Source organism: Canis aureus, chromosome 29 (assembly GCF_053574225.1).
Source record: "Canis aureus isolate CA01 chromosome 29, VMU_Caureus_v.1.0, whole genome shotgun sequence".
In the NCBI taxonomy this organism is placed as follows: domain Eukaryota; kingdom Metazoa; phylum Chordata; class Mammalia; order Carnivora; family Canidae; genus Canis; species Canis aureus.
The window spans coordinates 7,798,573-7,812,116 of NC_135639.1; the positions used below are offsets into that span (position 1 = coordinate 7,798,573).

General features: G+C 51.8%; 1 protein-coding gene across 10 annotated transcripts in view; it reads left to right on the forward strand.

The window, feature by feature from the left end:
* Positions 1 to 13,544, forward strand: part of CHST15 (carbohydrate sulfotransferase 15) — a 74,394-nt gene that overhangs the window by 55,966 nt on the left and 4,884 nt on the right. For all 10 annotated transcript variants that reach the window (XM_077877302.1, XM_077877307.1, XM_077877300.1 and 7 more), the window contains one exon: positions 7,839 to 7,995. In XM_077877302.1, coding sequence (XP_077733428.1) covers positions 7,839 to 7,995 — 157 coding nt within the window. The remainder of the gene's footprint in view (positions 1 to 7,838; positions 7,996 to 13,544) is intronic.

The window sequence follows — 13,544 nt, forward strand, 5'->3', positions numbered from 1 at the left end:
GAGGGGCCCCCATCGCTCAGTCTGCAGAGGCTGTGAGCTGTGTGCCCACCAGGCCAGGATGGGGGAGGACACTCAGCCCACTCTGAATCCAAGGTCACTTCAGGGACCTCGGATTAGTGAGGTTGGTGAGTTAGAGCTGGTTTTTTTTTTGGAGGGGAGGGATAGCACATGCCACACCCCAGCTGAAGGGGGCAATGGCCACACTCTGTGATGAGGTCCCACATCCTGGGATCCTGGGATCCAGGCCTGGCTTCATTGCTGCTGTAACCAGGGGTAGCCCGGTGATCCTGTGCACTGCCTTTTCTTTCCTGCTACCAGACACTTGCTATCAGGATCACTGGCAAACTGTGAAAGTGCCTGTAAGCCATGCCAGGCTCATAGATCAAAGGGATGTTTGGTGTTGCCTCTGAGAGGTTCTACTCTTTGTTCCATGAATGTTGACTAAAGACCCATGATTGGATGCTCTAGAAGAAACAAAGGTGAACCCAGAACTCCACTGCTGCACCAAAGGAGGAGAAAACGCAGCCCAAATGACCTCAGTGAGCTGGAGATGTTGCATCCATGTGGATGTGTTTAGACCCAAACCTGGATGTTCTTCTGTGGCAGAAAATGAGCCTCATCAGTGTCACCCATGTGGACGGCCTTGGATGACTCTTGGCTTTTCCCCCCAATGAGCTGGCCCGGGCAGTCCTGCTTCATCGTTCCTCTTGGTGAGAGAGTCACAGCTTATGATTCAGTGAGACAGAAGGGCCTCCCGGCCATATTAAATGGTCTTTATTTCCTTGTAGGAAAAATATACATAAATCATTATTGATGGCACCATATCAGAGGTCAGGAAGTTATTGATCGGTGATTTGAATCTGGATGCCGGCAAATAGAGAGTGCTGAGGGGGCTTTCTGGGTTTCATTTTTGTAATCATCCTCTGGGTGGCTGCAGAACCTTGGTGATGTCATTGGTGGGAGGAGAGTGACGCGTGAGACGAGAGCATGCCCACTTCCTGGGGGCTTCTGGTGGTGGAAATAGGACCATCACATGTATGTCGTTGAGAAGGCAGCTGGCGGGCGCTGTGGGCGCACAGTGAAGTCAGGGCCGGCGCAGCCTGCAGTGAGCCAGCCCAGGAGCCATCGGCTGCTCCCCACCACCCACCACCTCAGCGTCTGCCCCCAATCTTTTCTCAGAGCCTGGCCCTCTCCGATGTCTGATGCGTGGAGCAGTAACTGGGAGCAGTGGCACTGCTCAGGCTCTCGAGACGGAGCTGGTGAAGGTGAACCTTACGTGTGGCCCTGCGGGCGTGGGAATCTCTGTGACTTCTCATGTGAGCCTCCCTGGGAACGGAGGAGTTAAAACCTAGAGCGACTTTCCGGGGTGATGAAAACCTTCTGGAATTGGATGGTGGTGGTGCTTGCACAGCTTTGCGTGTCTGCTAAGAACTACTGAATTGTCGCTATGTGGATTACATCTCAACTTAAAAATGATACGAACAAGACCATTAACAGAAGGAGGAGAAACCAGCCTCCCCGAACTAGGGACATTTGAGCTGGAACTTGCGTGGGTCTCCTTATGGCAGCAAGGCTGACCAATGAGCACATCACCATTTAAGAACTAAAACCATTCAAAGCAAATGAGTTGTTGCAACAGCCAATGACTGTCAGCTTACGCACGTGCTCAGAGGTCACTCCAGGAGCTCTTACCTGAACACCTGTTTGTTGTCGCTGTCATTTTCTGGATGTCCGGTGTGGTTCTCCATAAACACTGGCTTTCCCTGATTGTGGCAGTGAAGCTCCCCGTGTTTATTCTGAGTGTGTGTTTGCTCTATTACATGTTGTGATTGCTTTTCTGTCTCCTGTACCTCATTAACCAGTTCTCTAACAGCATTGACTTCTGCTTCTAAATCACTGTGCACCTAAAACAATCAAAACATCAAAACCCAAGCCCATTGGCTCAGATGGTTAGCACCCTGCTCTCATCAGCTGCTACTTGCTCCGTCCCTAAGCTCTGAGGCTGGGGCCAGGCCTGTTGGCTCAGGGGACTCAGGACTCAGGCAAACTGGGGTTTGTCTGGACCCCAGCCGCAAAGTCGCCTGGGCTGCGTAACCTTGGGAAGTCCCCTAATCTCTCCAAAGGCCAGTCTTCCCCTCCTAAGACAGGGTGGCGATACTCAGCTTGTGTCTTGGGTCAGAGGGCAGGTCTTGAACAGGGAGTAAGGACAGGCATGTGGAACCCAGCACAGGACCTGGTGAGGGGCAGCCGCATCGGGGATGGAAGCCCACAGCCCACTTGTGTGAGCCTGACCTGCAGGGGCGGCCCGTGGAGTAGTGGCTGCCTCCAGTGTGGGGCGATCAGTGCCCCCACCTCTGCTCACGTAGGTTCAGAGCAGCACCCTGGCTGTGTCATTGCAGAGATCAGCACTGGCCTTGGCATAACCAGCCCGATTTTACATTGTGGGGTCTTTGTGATGGTCCTGACGGCCATTCCTCTGTTTCCATGGGAGAGATGTGGTCCCTTCTGGAGGAAGCCACCCCCCCCCTCCCCGCCGGGCACATATGTTTTCTCCCACTCTCCCTCATGGCAATGCTAGGACCCAGGACCCCCCCTCCCCCCGCCACAGCACAAGCAGGAGCTGAGTGCACCTCCACAAGGGCCGACCCCCCGGCATGGGGCCGCCCAGCAGCCTTCTAAAATAACCACAGCACAGAAGGCCTGGAATGTATTCGGACTTATATTTGGAATTGCTGTTGGAAACAGTCCTGGCCAAATGTAACACCCATCTGTTTGGGATGGTTGAAGAAGAAGAAAATTAGGTGGTTCAGCAGAAGGGGCCTTGGCAGCCCCTACGCTGTAAGGGGGCCTGCTGGGTGTCGGTGTCAGCCGGCTCTCCCTCAGCAACGCCCCCAGCCTTGACTGCTCCTGCCCTGGGGCATTTGTTTCCTACTGGACTGGCCCAGCTGGAGATTTTTTTTCCCTCACATCAAACTAATTACAGAACCTTCTACTCACTAGTCGGTCCTTCAGGAGGATGGTTCAGGTCTCCTTCCAGCACAGGACAGCCTTTTGGTCATTGAAACATTTGTCCTTCCTCCTAAGGCTTGCTTCTTCAGATGCAACAGCTCATTCCTCCCACCATTTGGTACCTAGCACTGAAGTAGGCAAGCCTCCTCTGGGGTCCCCACCTGCTAGGGTGGAGCAAGGTGACACCCTCCCATGTCCTCAATGTCATACCTTTGTGAATGCATCCTGAGATCTGCTTAAGTGTCCAGGCAGTTCTGTGGTGATTCATTACGAGCTTATGTCAGCTAAACCTATTGTGTATTTTCCCTTTTGGCTTCTCTCCCCCGTTTCATCATCGTACAGTTGATTTTCAAGACCAAAATGTGGATGTTTAGATTTAGCTCTTGTTACGTGAGTGTGCCTACTCCAGCTTTTGGACACTTATTCTTGATACATTTGCTGCCCTTCTCAACATTTTCTGAATGGCTTTAAACCATGCAGGTGGCTTTTAGTCATCCATGGCCACTACCTGGTCCGTTCCTCCCAGAGGGTAGCTGTGGGGAAATCACAGCATTGATTATTGCCAACATTCTTTTTTTTTTTTTTTTTTTAAATTTTTATTTATTTATGATAGTCACACAGAGAGAGAGAGGCAGAGACACAGGCAGAGGGAGAAGCAGGCTCCATGCACCGGGAGCCCGACGTGGGATTCGATCCCGGGTCTCCAGGATCACGCCCTGGGCCAAAGGCAGGCGCCAAACCGCTGCGCCACCCAGGGATCCCCTATTGCCAACATTCTTGTGAAGCATGAGCCTCATTCTTCAGGGGACCCAAACAGTGCTTTTCCTTCGCCTTCCTTCTTGTGTCTCTGGGAAAGCCGACCACCTGCCCCCATCCAGCTGCACACTCAGGACTCTGCTGAGGTTTCAGGATAGGAGAGAGGTGCTGGCAGAAATGACTCCCCAGTCTTCCTGGCATTTGGAGGTTAGAACCTGCATGTATTTCCCGGGGCCATTGCAACAGATTTCCATAAGCCTGGTGGCTTAAAGCAACAGAAATTTCTTCTCTGGAAGTTCTGATGGTTAGAAGTCTAAAGTCCAGGTATCAGGAGGGTAGGTTCCTTCTGGGGCTTCTGAGGAAGGGACTGTCCCAGGCTTGTGTCCAGCTGCTGCTGGTGTCCCACAGCTCTTGGTATTCCCTGGCTTATGGTGGTATCACCCATCCTCTCCCTCTGTCTTCATGGGGCCTTCTCCCCTGTGTCTGTCTCTCCTTTGTAAGGACACCGTCATTGGACTTACAACCCACCCTGTATCCAGGATGATCTCATTTCAAGATCTTCCACATAATTTCATCTGCAAAGAGCCCTATTTCCAAATTAGATCCTATTCACAGGTACTGGGTACATATTTTGAGGGGATCTATAGAATCTGGATGGGAAGGATGGCCATTTGTTGTGATGAACAAAGACTCTGCTCAGATGTTTTTGACAAAGTGGAGCGTGAAGGATGTATTTTTGCAGATATAAATCTGGGCATGCATGTGGGCTTCAGGGAACCCCGAGGCCTGCTGTACGTTCTGTGGGCAGATCCAGGGTTCCTGGGAGTCTGAGAGGCCAGAGACATCCCCCCTCCACTCTCCTGAGGAAGTGGGTCTGACTCACAGAAGGTGGGACCCCTGTGTTCATTTCACGTCACCTCCAAAAGATGAAAATCCATCCTCCTGCCCGCCGGCAGAGCTGGGTTGACCTGGTTGGAACATCAGACATGTTCCAGTGTGTGCCCTGGAATTACTTCCTAATCCCTAAACAATTGTATAGAATCAGCAGATTCTTCATGAAGTTACTTTGTACTTAAAATTGAGGCAGCTTTAGGGGCTCTTGTTTTATTTATGAGCCTAACGTCCACAAGAAATATTGCTACAAAATCAACTCTCAGTATGGAAAACTTGACTTGGTGGTTGGGTTTTTAGATAGTAATTTATGGGATAGAATTCCAGTACCACCAAAGAATGTGGATAGTCTTATAGGAGTCATTGGTTTTGGATTTCCTATTAAATAATAGATTTTGATGACAGTTTCAGAGGTGTCTGTTACTTTTCCTGGACATACTTTCTTGGCCTGGGCCATAATATCAGTTGGACTGATAAGAAACACGTGAGCTGGGAATGGTACCCCATCGGACTCATGACCACATGGTACGCCTTGGCACATACAACTGAATTGCTGTGAGGTCCATGCAAAGCTGATTTTGGCATTTAACCATCAGCTTCTAGATTATATTATGACTAACCTGCAGCAATGGATGCCATGATGAACCTACTGATGTTGGGAGACACTGTAACGGGCAGATGTGGTATCATCCTGGGTAATATGCTCAGGTGGGCACGGATCTGAGGGGTGTGAACTCACCAGTCACTGAGCATCACTGAGGACAAGTCTGGAAACAGCCTTTTGAAGTGTTTAATGGAACAGGTTGAGGTCTACAAAACTCCCATGCCAGGGTGTATGTAGACTCTAGGCAATCTCTGGGCAGATCCCAGGCATCTTCAGACTTCTCACAGGTGTCCTCTGTGAATACTGGCTGTGGATGAATTCTCAGGGTCATGTCAAAGGCACTGTGCCAGAGGTGAAGAAGCTCTTGTCCCTGACAAGCCATGCTCGAGGTACCGGTACATCTGCATATTCTCCCATGACAGTAGTTGGAGGGGAGAGGTGTGGGAGGAGCATTTGCAGCTGACCTGTGCAGTGGGGGCCCTGTGGTTTCTGCTCCAGTGAGTGTGGCTGAGTCCCAGGGAGGGGCTGGAGCACCATTGGCAGGACAGATGTGTACTCCTCAGACATACGGTACATAGTAAGGTTCACTGAATTGCCTTCACTGGAATGAGTGAAGCCACTTTGGAGAAGTTGGGGGGGTTAATATGGTGTTAGCAGAAGAGAGAATGTGGGTCCTTGGAGTCAGGGGGCCGCCCCTCGTCAGCTCCGTGTTCCCACAGGCAGGCCGAGGATGGTGTATGAGGCAAGGGTGCAGCAGGGAGGTCACGTGGCGATGGGCATCGAAAAGGCACAAAGACTTAGCCTCTCTGTAAGCAGAAAGAAGAAGAGGGGTGGGAACTCACAGCTCAGTTCTGTTAAAGAAAAAAGTTATTTGGCGACAAGTAGAATCAGGTGTCTGTCAGGCTGCAGTGTACCATGTTAGCTGCTCTCATGGATGCTCAGAATCCTCCAAACCAGGTGATTAGGAGAGTGCCACAGTGGTAGGTCTGCAGCCTGACTCCATCCGATGTAATCTGATGCCGTCTGCGTTTTCAAAAATACAAAATATGCAGATAGATGCCTGAGTAGGCAAAGAAAATTTCTCAAAGGCTTTTTCAGCAACTGATAATGAAGCTCATCTTTGGGGAGCAAGACTCCCAGTTAGGACCACCAGAGAACCTGGGCAGGAAGGCTTTCCAAGAGAGATGGATTTATTATGTTGTTAGAACTCATCTTGTCTTACCGCTTATTTATGTGATGTAAGAAAAAGAAATATCCCATGCTTAAAAAAAAAATCTGTCTGTAATGCAGAGAGTTCAGTAAAATATATTTGCAGAAGATTTATTGAAGGAAGAAAAGATAGAAAGAAAGAGAAAGCAAGCAAGCAAGCAGGTCCTTCTGGTGCTTGTTCAAGACTGAAGGCAGGCTTCATTGAGGACCATTGCAGGGAGGTCAGGACATGGTGTGGGGTTTCCTGTAGGGGACAGATACTGGCCTCCATTCAAGGTACAGCAGGGAAAAGTGGGGATTTATAGCCAAGGAAGGGTGGGGATCAGTGGGTTGGAAATTATTGAGAGGACACATCAGGGTAAGCGAGTCAGGGCTCTGGCCAACCCGATGTAGCAGGATTCCCACTGAAGGCAGGCTGAGGGGATGAGACATGCCCCAAGTGTTGGGGGGGATGAAGAACCCACCACACATCCAGGATAATCAGATATCAGAGGGTGGGGGATTCTGGCTAAACTGACCCATCAGAATTCTTGCTGAAATTGGGCAATTCAGAGATGATGTGGCCGTTTACAAGCTGGGAAGAAGGTTTAGAGGAGCCTCAGTAAAGTTCAGCCAAGGAACCCACACCACCAGTTCCTGTAGGAAAACCTGGCACATCCATGTGGTGGGATCCGCATGAATGGACCCATGGACGTGGACAAGCAAACAGATTTAGAGGTGACTGCATGCATATCTGGGCGTGTTTTTATACTGCGTTGAAAAATAGGTTCCCTACCAATCTAGGAAGATACATTTCATGTATTTTTTAAAAAACCTTTTTACTTATTTTTTTACATTTTTAAAAATTTAAATTCAATTTGCCGACATGTAGTATAACACCCAGTGCTCATCCCATCAAGTGGTATTAAAAAAAAAAATTGGAATGTCTGTGGAATGGGCAGGAATTTCCCAAGGAACTGTAATGTTATAAGAGCGACAGATGTTCTTGTTGCCTCGGATGGAGGAGAGAAGACAGACCGGAAGGAAGATAACATTTTCATGGCCTGACTTTGCTCTCATTTCTGAGCTCACTAGGACAGGGAAAGCAGGGCTGCACGCTCAAGTGGCTGGAAAGAACAAAGAAAGTGCTGGTGGCTTGTCTGGGGCCAGTGTAGATGAGTCTGAGTCCAGGAGAGTGTGGGTAGCCCTGGCAGGGGTGGGGAGGTGTGAGAAGAGGTAGGGAAGTGGCCCATGTGCAAGGGAACAAAGAAATGCCAGAGTCTTAATGAACAAGACGAGATCTGTGATTGCACGTTGATTGTCATTGTCACCCAAGAAGCATGATTTCACATTCCTGGGCGGTAAAAATATCCATTTATTTTATTCACAGGTTGTACTCCGACTATCTCTACTTCGCAAGTTCGAATAAATCTGCCGACGACTTTCATGAAAAAGTGACGGAAGCTCTGCAGCTGTTTGAAAATTGCATGCTCGATTATTCCTTGCGTGCCTGTGTCTACAACAACACGCTCAACAATGCCATGCCTGTGCGTATCCTGGAAGCCCGGCCCCCCTCAGAACAGGCTCTGTGGTGCTTATTATGCAGGCGGCATGGTGGATGGGATGGGAGCATATAAACACAGAGAAGCATTTGAATGTGCAGATGCCTCTCCCCAGGCCTCTGCGCGGCGGCTAATGCACACACAAATATGCACGGACATAAAAACTGTAAGAGGGATGGGCCCTTTCAGCTGGCACCAGGCTTTCTTCCCTGCTGATCTCCCCGGTACAATTCTCTCCTCCCTCCGCAGGGAATGAGGGCGCATTTAGGAAGATTACCATGTAGCGAGGCTCCGAAAATGCACCCTGCAATTAGGATTGGCAGACACGGGGACCCAGCTCTCAAACTGTCTTAAGCATGTTCTCCAGTGGTGGATTGTAATGGTGGTTAAAAAAAAAATTGCCCACCGGTGACTTTCAGTGTTTCTTTGGCAGGGCCTAAATGGAAAAATGTTTTTTCCTTGATCTCTCTTTTCTTTTCTCTTGTTCGCCTTCAGGAATATAGCCATATGCATCTTGCTTTTTTTTTTTTTATGCAAAAGAAACTGCTGGTGGTGAATTCCACACACTTTAGCTAAGGGTGGATTTCTGCTGCACCACTTTTGGGTTGTGGGCGTACCTTTGTAGTAGATTTGTGCAGCAGGAAAGCCTTTCACAGTGAAGCCAGCGCTGCCCCTGTCCCGGGGTGTGGTTCACAAGTGCTGCTCTGCAGAGTGCATCATGTGGTAAACCACCCACAGATGTGCTGGAGGTGGAGGCTGGGAACCCCCTGGGCATGGGGAGCTTCACAAACCTCTCAAGGGGTTTCACTGTCTCGTTATCAGAGGGGGTGTCATCTGGAAGGCAGAGTGCATTGGGCAGTGGGTTGGATTGAGGCTCTCCTGCTGGAGTTTTTAGTTTGTCAAGGATGCTGCAGACCAGGGCACAGATCCGCACAGAATCTGGCCAGGGGTGTAGGGTAGAGGAGTGGCCTGTGGAGTCAGATGGTGGTGTGGGTGCAGTTCCCAGCCTGGGGATTTACCAGCTGTGTGACTCTGAACGATTGTTTGAGCTTCTCTGAGACTCTGTTGCTTCCCATAAAATGGAGTAATACTACTGCTTTACCAGGCTGTTGGAAGGATCAGAGTGATATTCATTCACATGGAGGGGAGAAATAAATCATCCCTTGGCTCTGGCCGTCTTAGAGTCATTGGTTGGGACCCCATAAATTAGATGACAAAAGACACATTAACAAGAGGGGAAAGAACCACCAGCTTATTAATGTCTGTGTTGCAGATACACGCATCCTCGATGAGTAACTCACAGGGGTGGTTAGAACTCAGGCTCATGTGACGTGGTAAGAGAACAATGCGTTTGTAAAGAGGTGACCAGACAAAGGAAAAAGACTGAGTTTCTAGGGCAGGAAACTGTGGGAAGGCAAATAAACGGGTGGGGGTGATAAGGGCTAGTTTTAGCAAGGTTTGTTCTGTCAAATCTTTGGTGCTGTCTTCAGGCCGACAGAGGTTTAGAGTTTCTCCAGTGATTAACTTTGGTCCATCATGGCCAAGAGGGGAGGAGGGCACCCTCACAAATTTACTGCTTTTAGGCAAACAGAGTGAGGGCAGAGAGCTTTTCTTAATTGTTTCTTCTCAGTTGCCTTCAAAATAATCCTTACGCCAAGTGGTATATTTCAGGGCTGCGTATTCTGCTACCCTTCACGTGCATTCACCACTTCACTATGTGTGTGAGTGGCCCGCGGGCTGGGATGGCAGCCATGGCAGGACAGACTGCCCAGTGCAGCCTCAGCCCTAGCAGGGAGAGTGACAGGCTGGGACAGGAGCTGTGCCTCCCAGCAGAGGCTACCCGGACATAGGGCATCAGAGGGACTCTCTCAGAGAGGTAATGTTTGTGTTGAAGCTGAAAGGATGAGTCATCCAGGGATGTGGAGTTGGTGACATGTCCAGGTGAGGGGAGCAGAATATGCAAAAGATGAGAGGTGGGCACAGACCGTGTTTACTACAGTCAGCACAGCACATAGTCATGTGGGTGGTGGGGTGATGGTAAGAGGAAGGTGTGAGCCTGCATCACCGAGGAGCTCTGGTGAGCCTTGGAAGTCTGGACTTCATCCTGAGGGTGCTGGGACCCCAGGGAGGGCTTGAGGGGAGGATAGTTGTAGCAGTTGTGCATTTCAGAAAGGTGCCCAGTGTACAGGGCCCTCAGGGGTGGGAGGGTGGGGTGTATCCCAGAGACAGGGAAGCCAGTGGGGGTGGGGTGAGATGAGATTTCTGTAAGAGAACTGGTGGCTGAGTCAGGGTAGGAGGGGATGCAGGTTTCTAGAAACAATTAGGAGGCATAGTGGAAGAGAAGTGCAGATGGGTTGGATGAGGATGAGGTGGTGGGATAAAAGGGGGAAGCCACCACAAGGTGGTGGCTTAGCAGACACCTCTGGTCAGAGAGAGAAGCCCAGGGGCAGCATCTGTACACAGGACAGAGGGGGGCGGGTTTCACAGATCGCAGATTGGCCGTTACTCTTCAGCCCCTGGCCAGCTCCTGCTCAGCGGGGAGAGCCAGGCAAAGGAGATTGAATCTTTAATTCTGGGATGAGGGAAGCAGATTTCCCTCCAGCTGAATCCCAGCTCAACCACAGCCCAGGGTGGACCTTGGTACGACCCTTCTGAAGACATTCACTGCCCTCCTGCAGCACCAGAAGGAGCGAGCCGGCCCGGCTGCCACCCCCACCTCCTCCCCGCCACCCCCTCTCCATCACTGCTCTGCGGCCACACGCTCTCCTGTTCAGTCCTCAGGCCAGCCTCTTGCCTCGGAGCAGGGGTTTGCAGAGCGGGTCCCTGGACCAGCAGCATCGATGCCCCCTGGGAACTTGTCAGAAACACAGACTGCCGGGCTGAGCCCCAGACCCCAGAATCGAGCGCCTTGGGGGTGGGCCCGGCAATCCGTCTAGCAGCCCTCCAGACAGAGCGTTGTCCCCTGAGGTTGAAGAGACAGGTTCCAGCGCCTTTTCCCACTTTCCTTTCCGGGGGACAGGCCTCTCCTGGGTGTTGGAGGGCTTCTCATTCTCCCGGTCTTGCTTTCATCTACCGTCTGCTCCCTGTCCCCACCCTGCGTGTGTCCCGATAGCGTGGACTGCAGCTGCTGGTTACAGGTGTTGGTTTCTTGGGTCCCCCACTAGGTTCCAGGCTCCAGGAGGCCAGGGGCCGTGTCTGTTACGTAGCAGCACATCTCCACTGGCAAGTGGGGCATTTGGTGTGTAGCATGCACTTGATTATTTGCAGAACAAGTGAATGAATGAACGAGGAGTTTTTGGCACTAGCAGACAGCAGATAGGCTGGGTGGGAGTTCCACCTAAGCCCCGATTGGGAACTGAGAACTGGTGGGTGCTCCCAGCTGACCCTGAGCCGGCCCTCCCACCCCTCCCTGGGCTTCTGTTTTTCCATCAAGAGTTGGCTGGGGCAGATCACCTCAAAGGCTTCTCTCAGCTCTGATGTTTTGTAATTTTATATCAATCGGACACTTCCCCTAAATACTCTTTTTATCTTCATTCCATTTTGATTCTCCAACTCTGCCGGGGGAGAGGCGAAGAATTCTGAGTGGGCCTGTCCTAGGTTGGTCTTAATGGCGCACAGTTGTAGCAGAGATGCTGCTTGCACCAGAAAGTGTCAGTCGGGGTGACCAGAGCTTTCCTGGAGTGGTACAGGGGCGGCGGGCTGGGGGAGGGGTGTTCAGGAGACCAGGGAGCCTGCTGCTATGGGAGCCAGCCCGCCTCCCTTCTGCAGAGCGCCCGAGTCTGTTTCCGGCTGCAGGAGGACCTCAGCCAGCAGGTTCTGTCCCCCTGGGAGCAGTGGTGGGGGCTCTGCCCATGATGGACATAGCAGGCCTGCCCAGAAATAGTCTGTCACCTGTGGCCAGGTCAGGAGTGGGATCCCGGCTATTATACAGTGCTCCTTCGTGTCACAAACACCAGCTTCTTTGATTCTAGAAAGTTCCCCAGTTCCAAAAGCGGGCTCTCTGGAAGATATGGCCCTTGTGAGGCAGGGCCTCCCTGAGAGGGGCCAGCCGTGAGCCTGACAGAGAATTGAAATGTTCTGTGAGGCTGATGACTCAAGCAGACGTTCTTGTAAAGGTTTGTCTGTGTTAGAGGCGACGCACACGTGATTTCTGAGGCTGGCACATACTCATTTCCCTGTGGCTTTGGCCCAGCTTGGGGTCTTCTGTACAGGTTGGCACACAAAGAGGCAACCACCTGGGTGCTGGAGGCAGCTGATGAATTTTGGAGACAGCTGATCCCCCTCCCTGTTTTTCTTCCTTTGTGTCCTCCCACATGATAAGAAAAATAACAGAATGAGAAAAGAATAGCGGGAGAGGAAACAAGTTGTCAATCTGGTCAACTGTCTCACCATCGTCGTCTGCTCCCACGGCAGTGGGCACGGCCGCCAGGGCCTCCAGAGCCCTGCTAGGGGAAGACAGGAGGAGCCCAAAGGGGCCGAGGCTTGGAGGGGGCACCTGGGGGCTGAGCACAAGCCAGACCAATTCTCTCCACACTTGGACACCGTGGGGGGGGGGGGCGCGGGTTGGGAGTGGGGACCGTTTACGGTAGTGGCAGGCGAGGGCTGGCTGCTGGAGACTAGACAGGAGCAGCAGTGAGGAGACCGTGCAGTGGGGCCTGACCGGAGGGGCAGCGGATGGAAACATCTGGGAAGGTGGCAGAGACAGAGCAGCAGACAGGAAGAGGAGTGGGGTCCCGAGGACGTGGGGAGGCCGGGGCGCAGGAGTAGGAGTGCAGGACAAGGGGCCTTGGTGGAAGGGGAGAGGACTGTTCTTTCCTGAAGCTTTGAGGAGCTTAATAGCAGCTGCGAGGTTAACGGGAACATGCCAGGACCACTCTGAGTCATGACGTGTTTGTAAGTCAGGGGTCCCCAAAAGTGGTTTGGGGGCTCAGTATTTTTTTTTAATTTTTAAAATTTATTTATGATAGTCACACAGAGGGAGAGAGAGAGAGGCAGAGACATAGGCAGAGGGAGAAGCAGGCTTCATGCACCAGGAGCCCGACATGGGATTCGATCCTGGGTCTCCAGGATCGCACCCCGGGCCAAGGCAGGCACTAAACCGCTGCGCCACCCAGGGATCCCATGGGGCTCAGTAATTGGAAGGAATCCCAGGGCGCACTGAAGACGGTGGTATTCGTGGTTACGATTTACAGCAGGGAAGGGACAACCATCACCCATCAGCCTGTGCGGGGAAGAAGCACACGTGACGCTACGCACTGAGCATTGCCTACCAGGGAAGCCCACCGAAGCCCTGGTGTCCAGGCTCTTGCCTGGGCTCAGTCACATACCTCCACGTGGCTGGCCTTTACTGCCCAGCCCCTGCTGCAGGTCAGACTGAGCCTGTGTGGCCCAAAGCTCCTGGGGCGACTCATGCTCTGTACTGTCGGGTGGCCAGATGCCCCAGATGAGCAAAGATGCTTATGAGGTAGGACATCCAGGTGACCTAGAGGTCACCTCCTAGGATCCAGGGACAAGGGGTCAGACTTCCCTTGGGC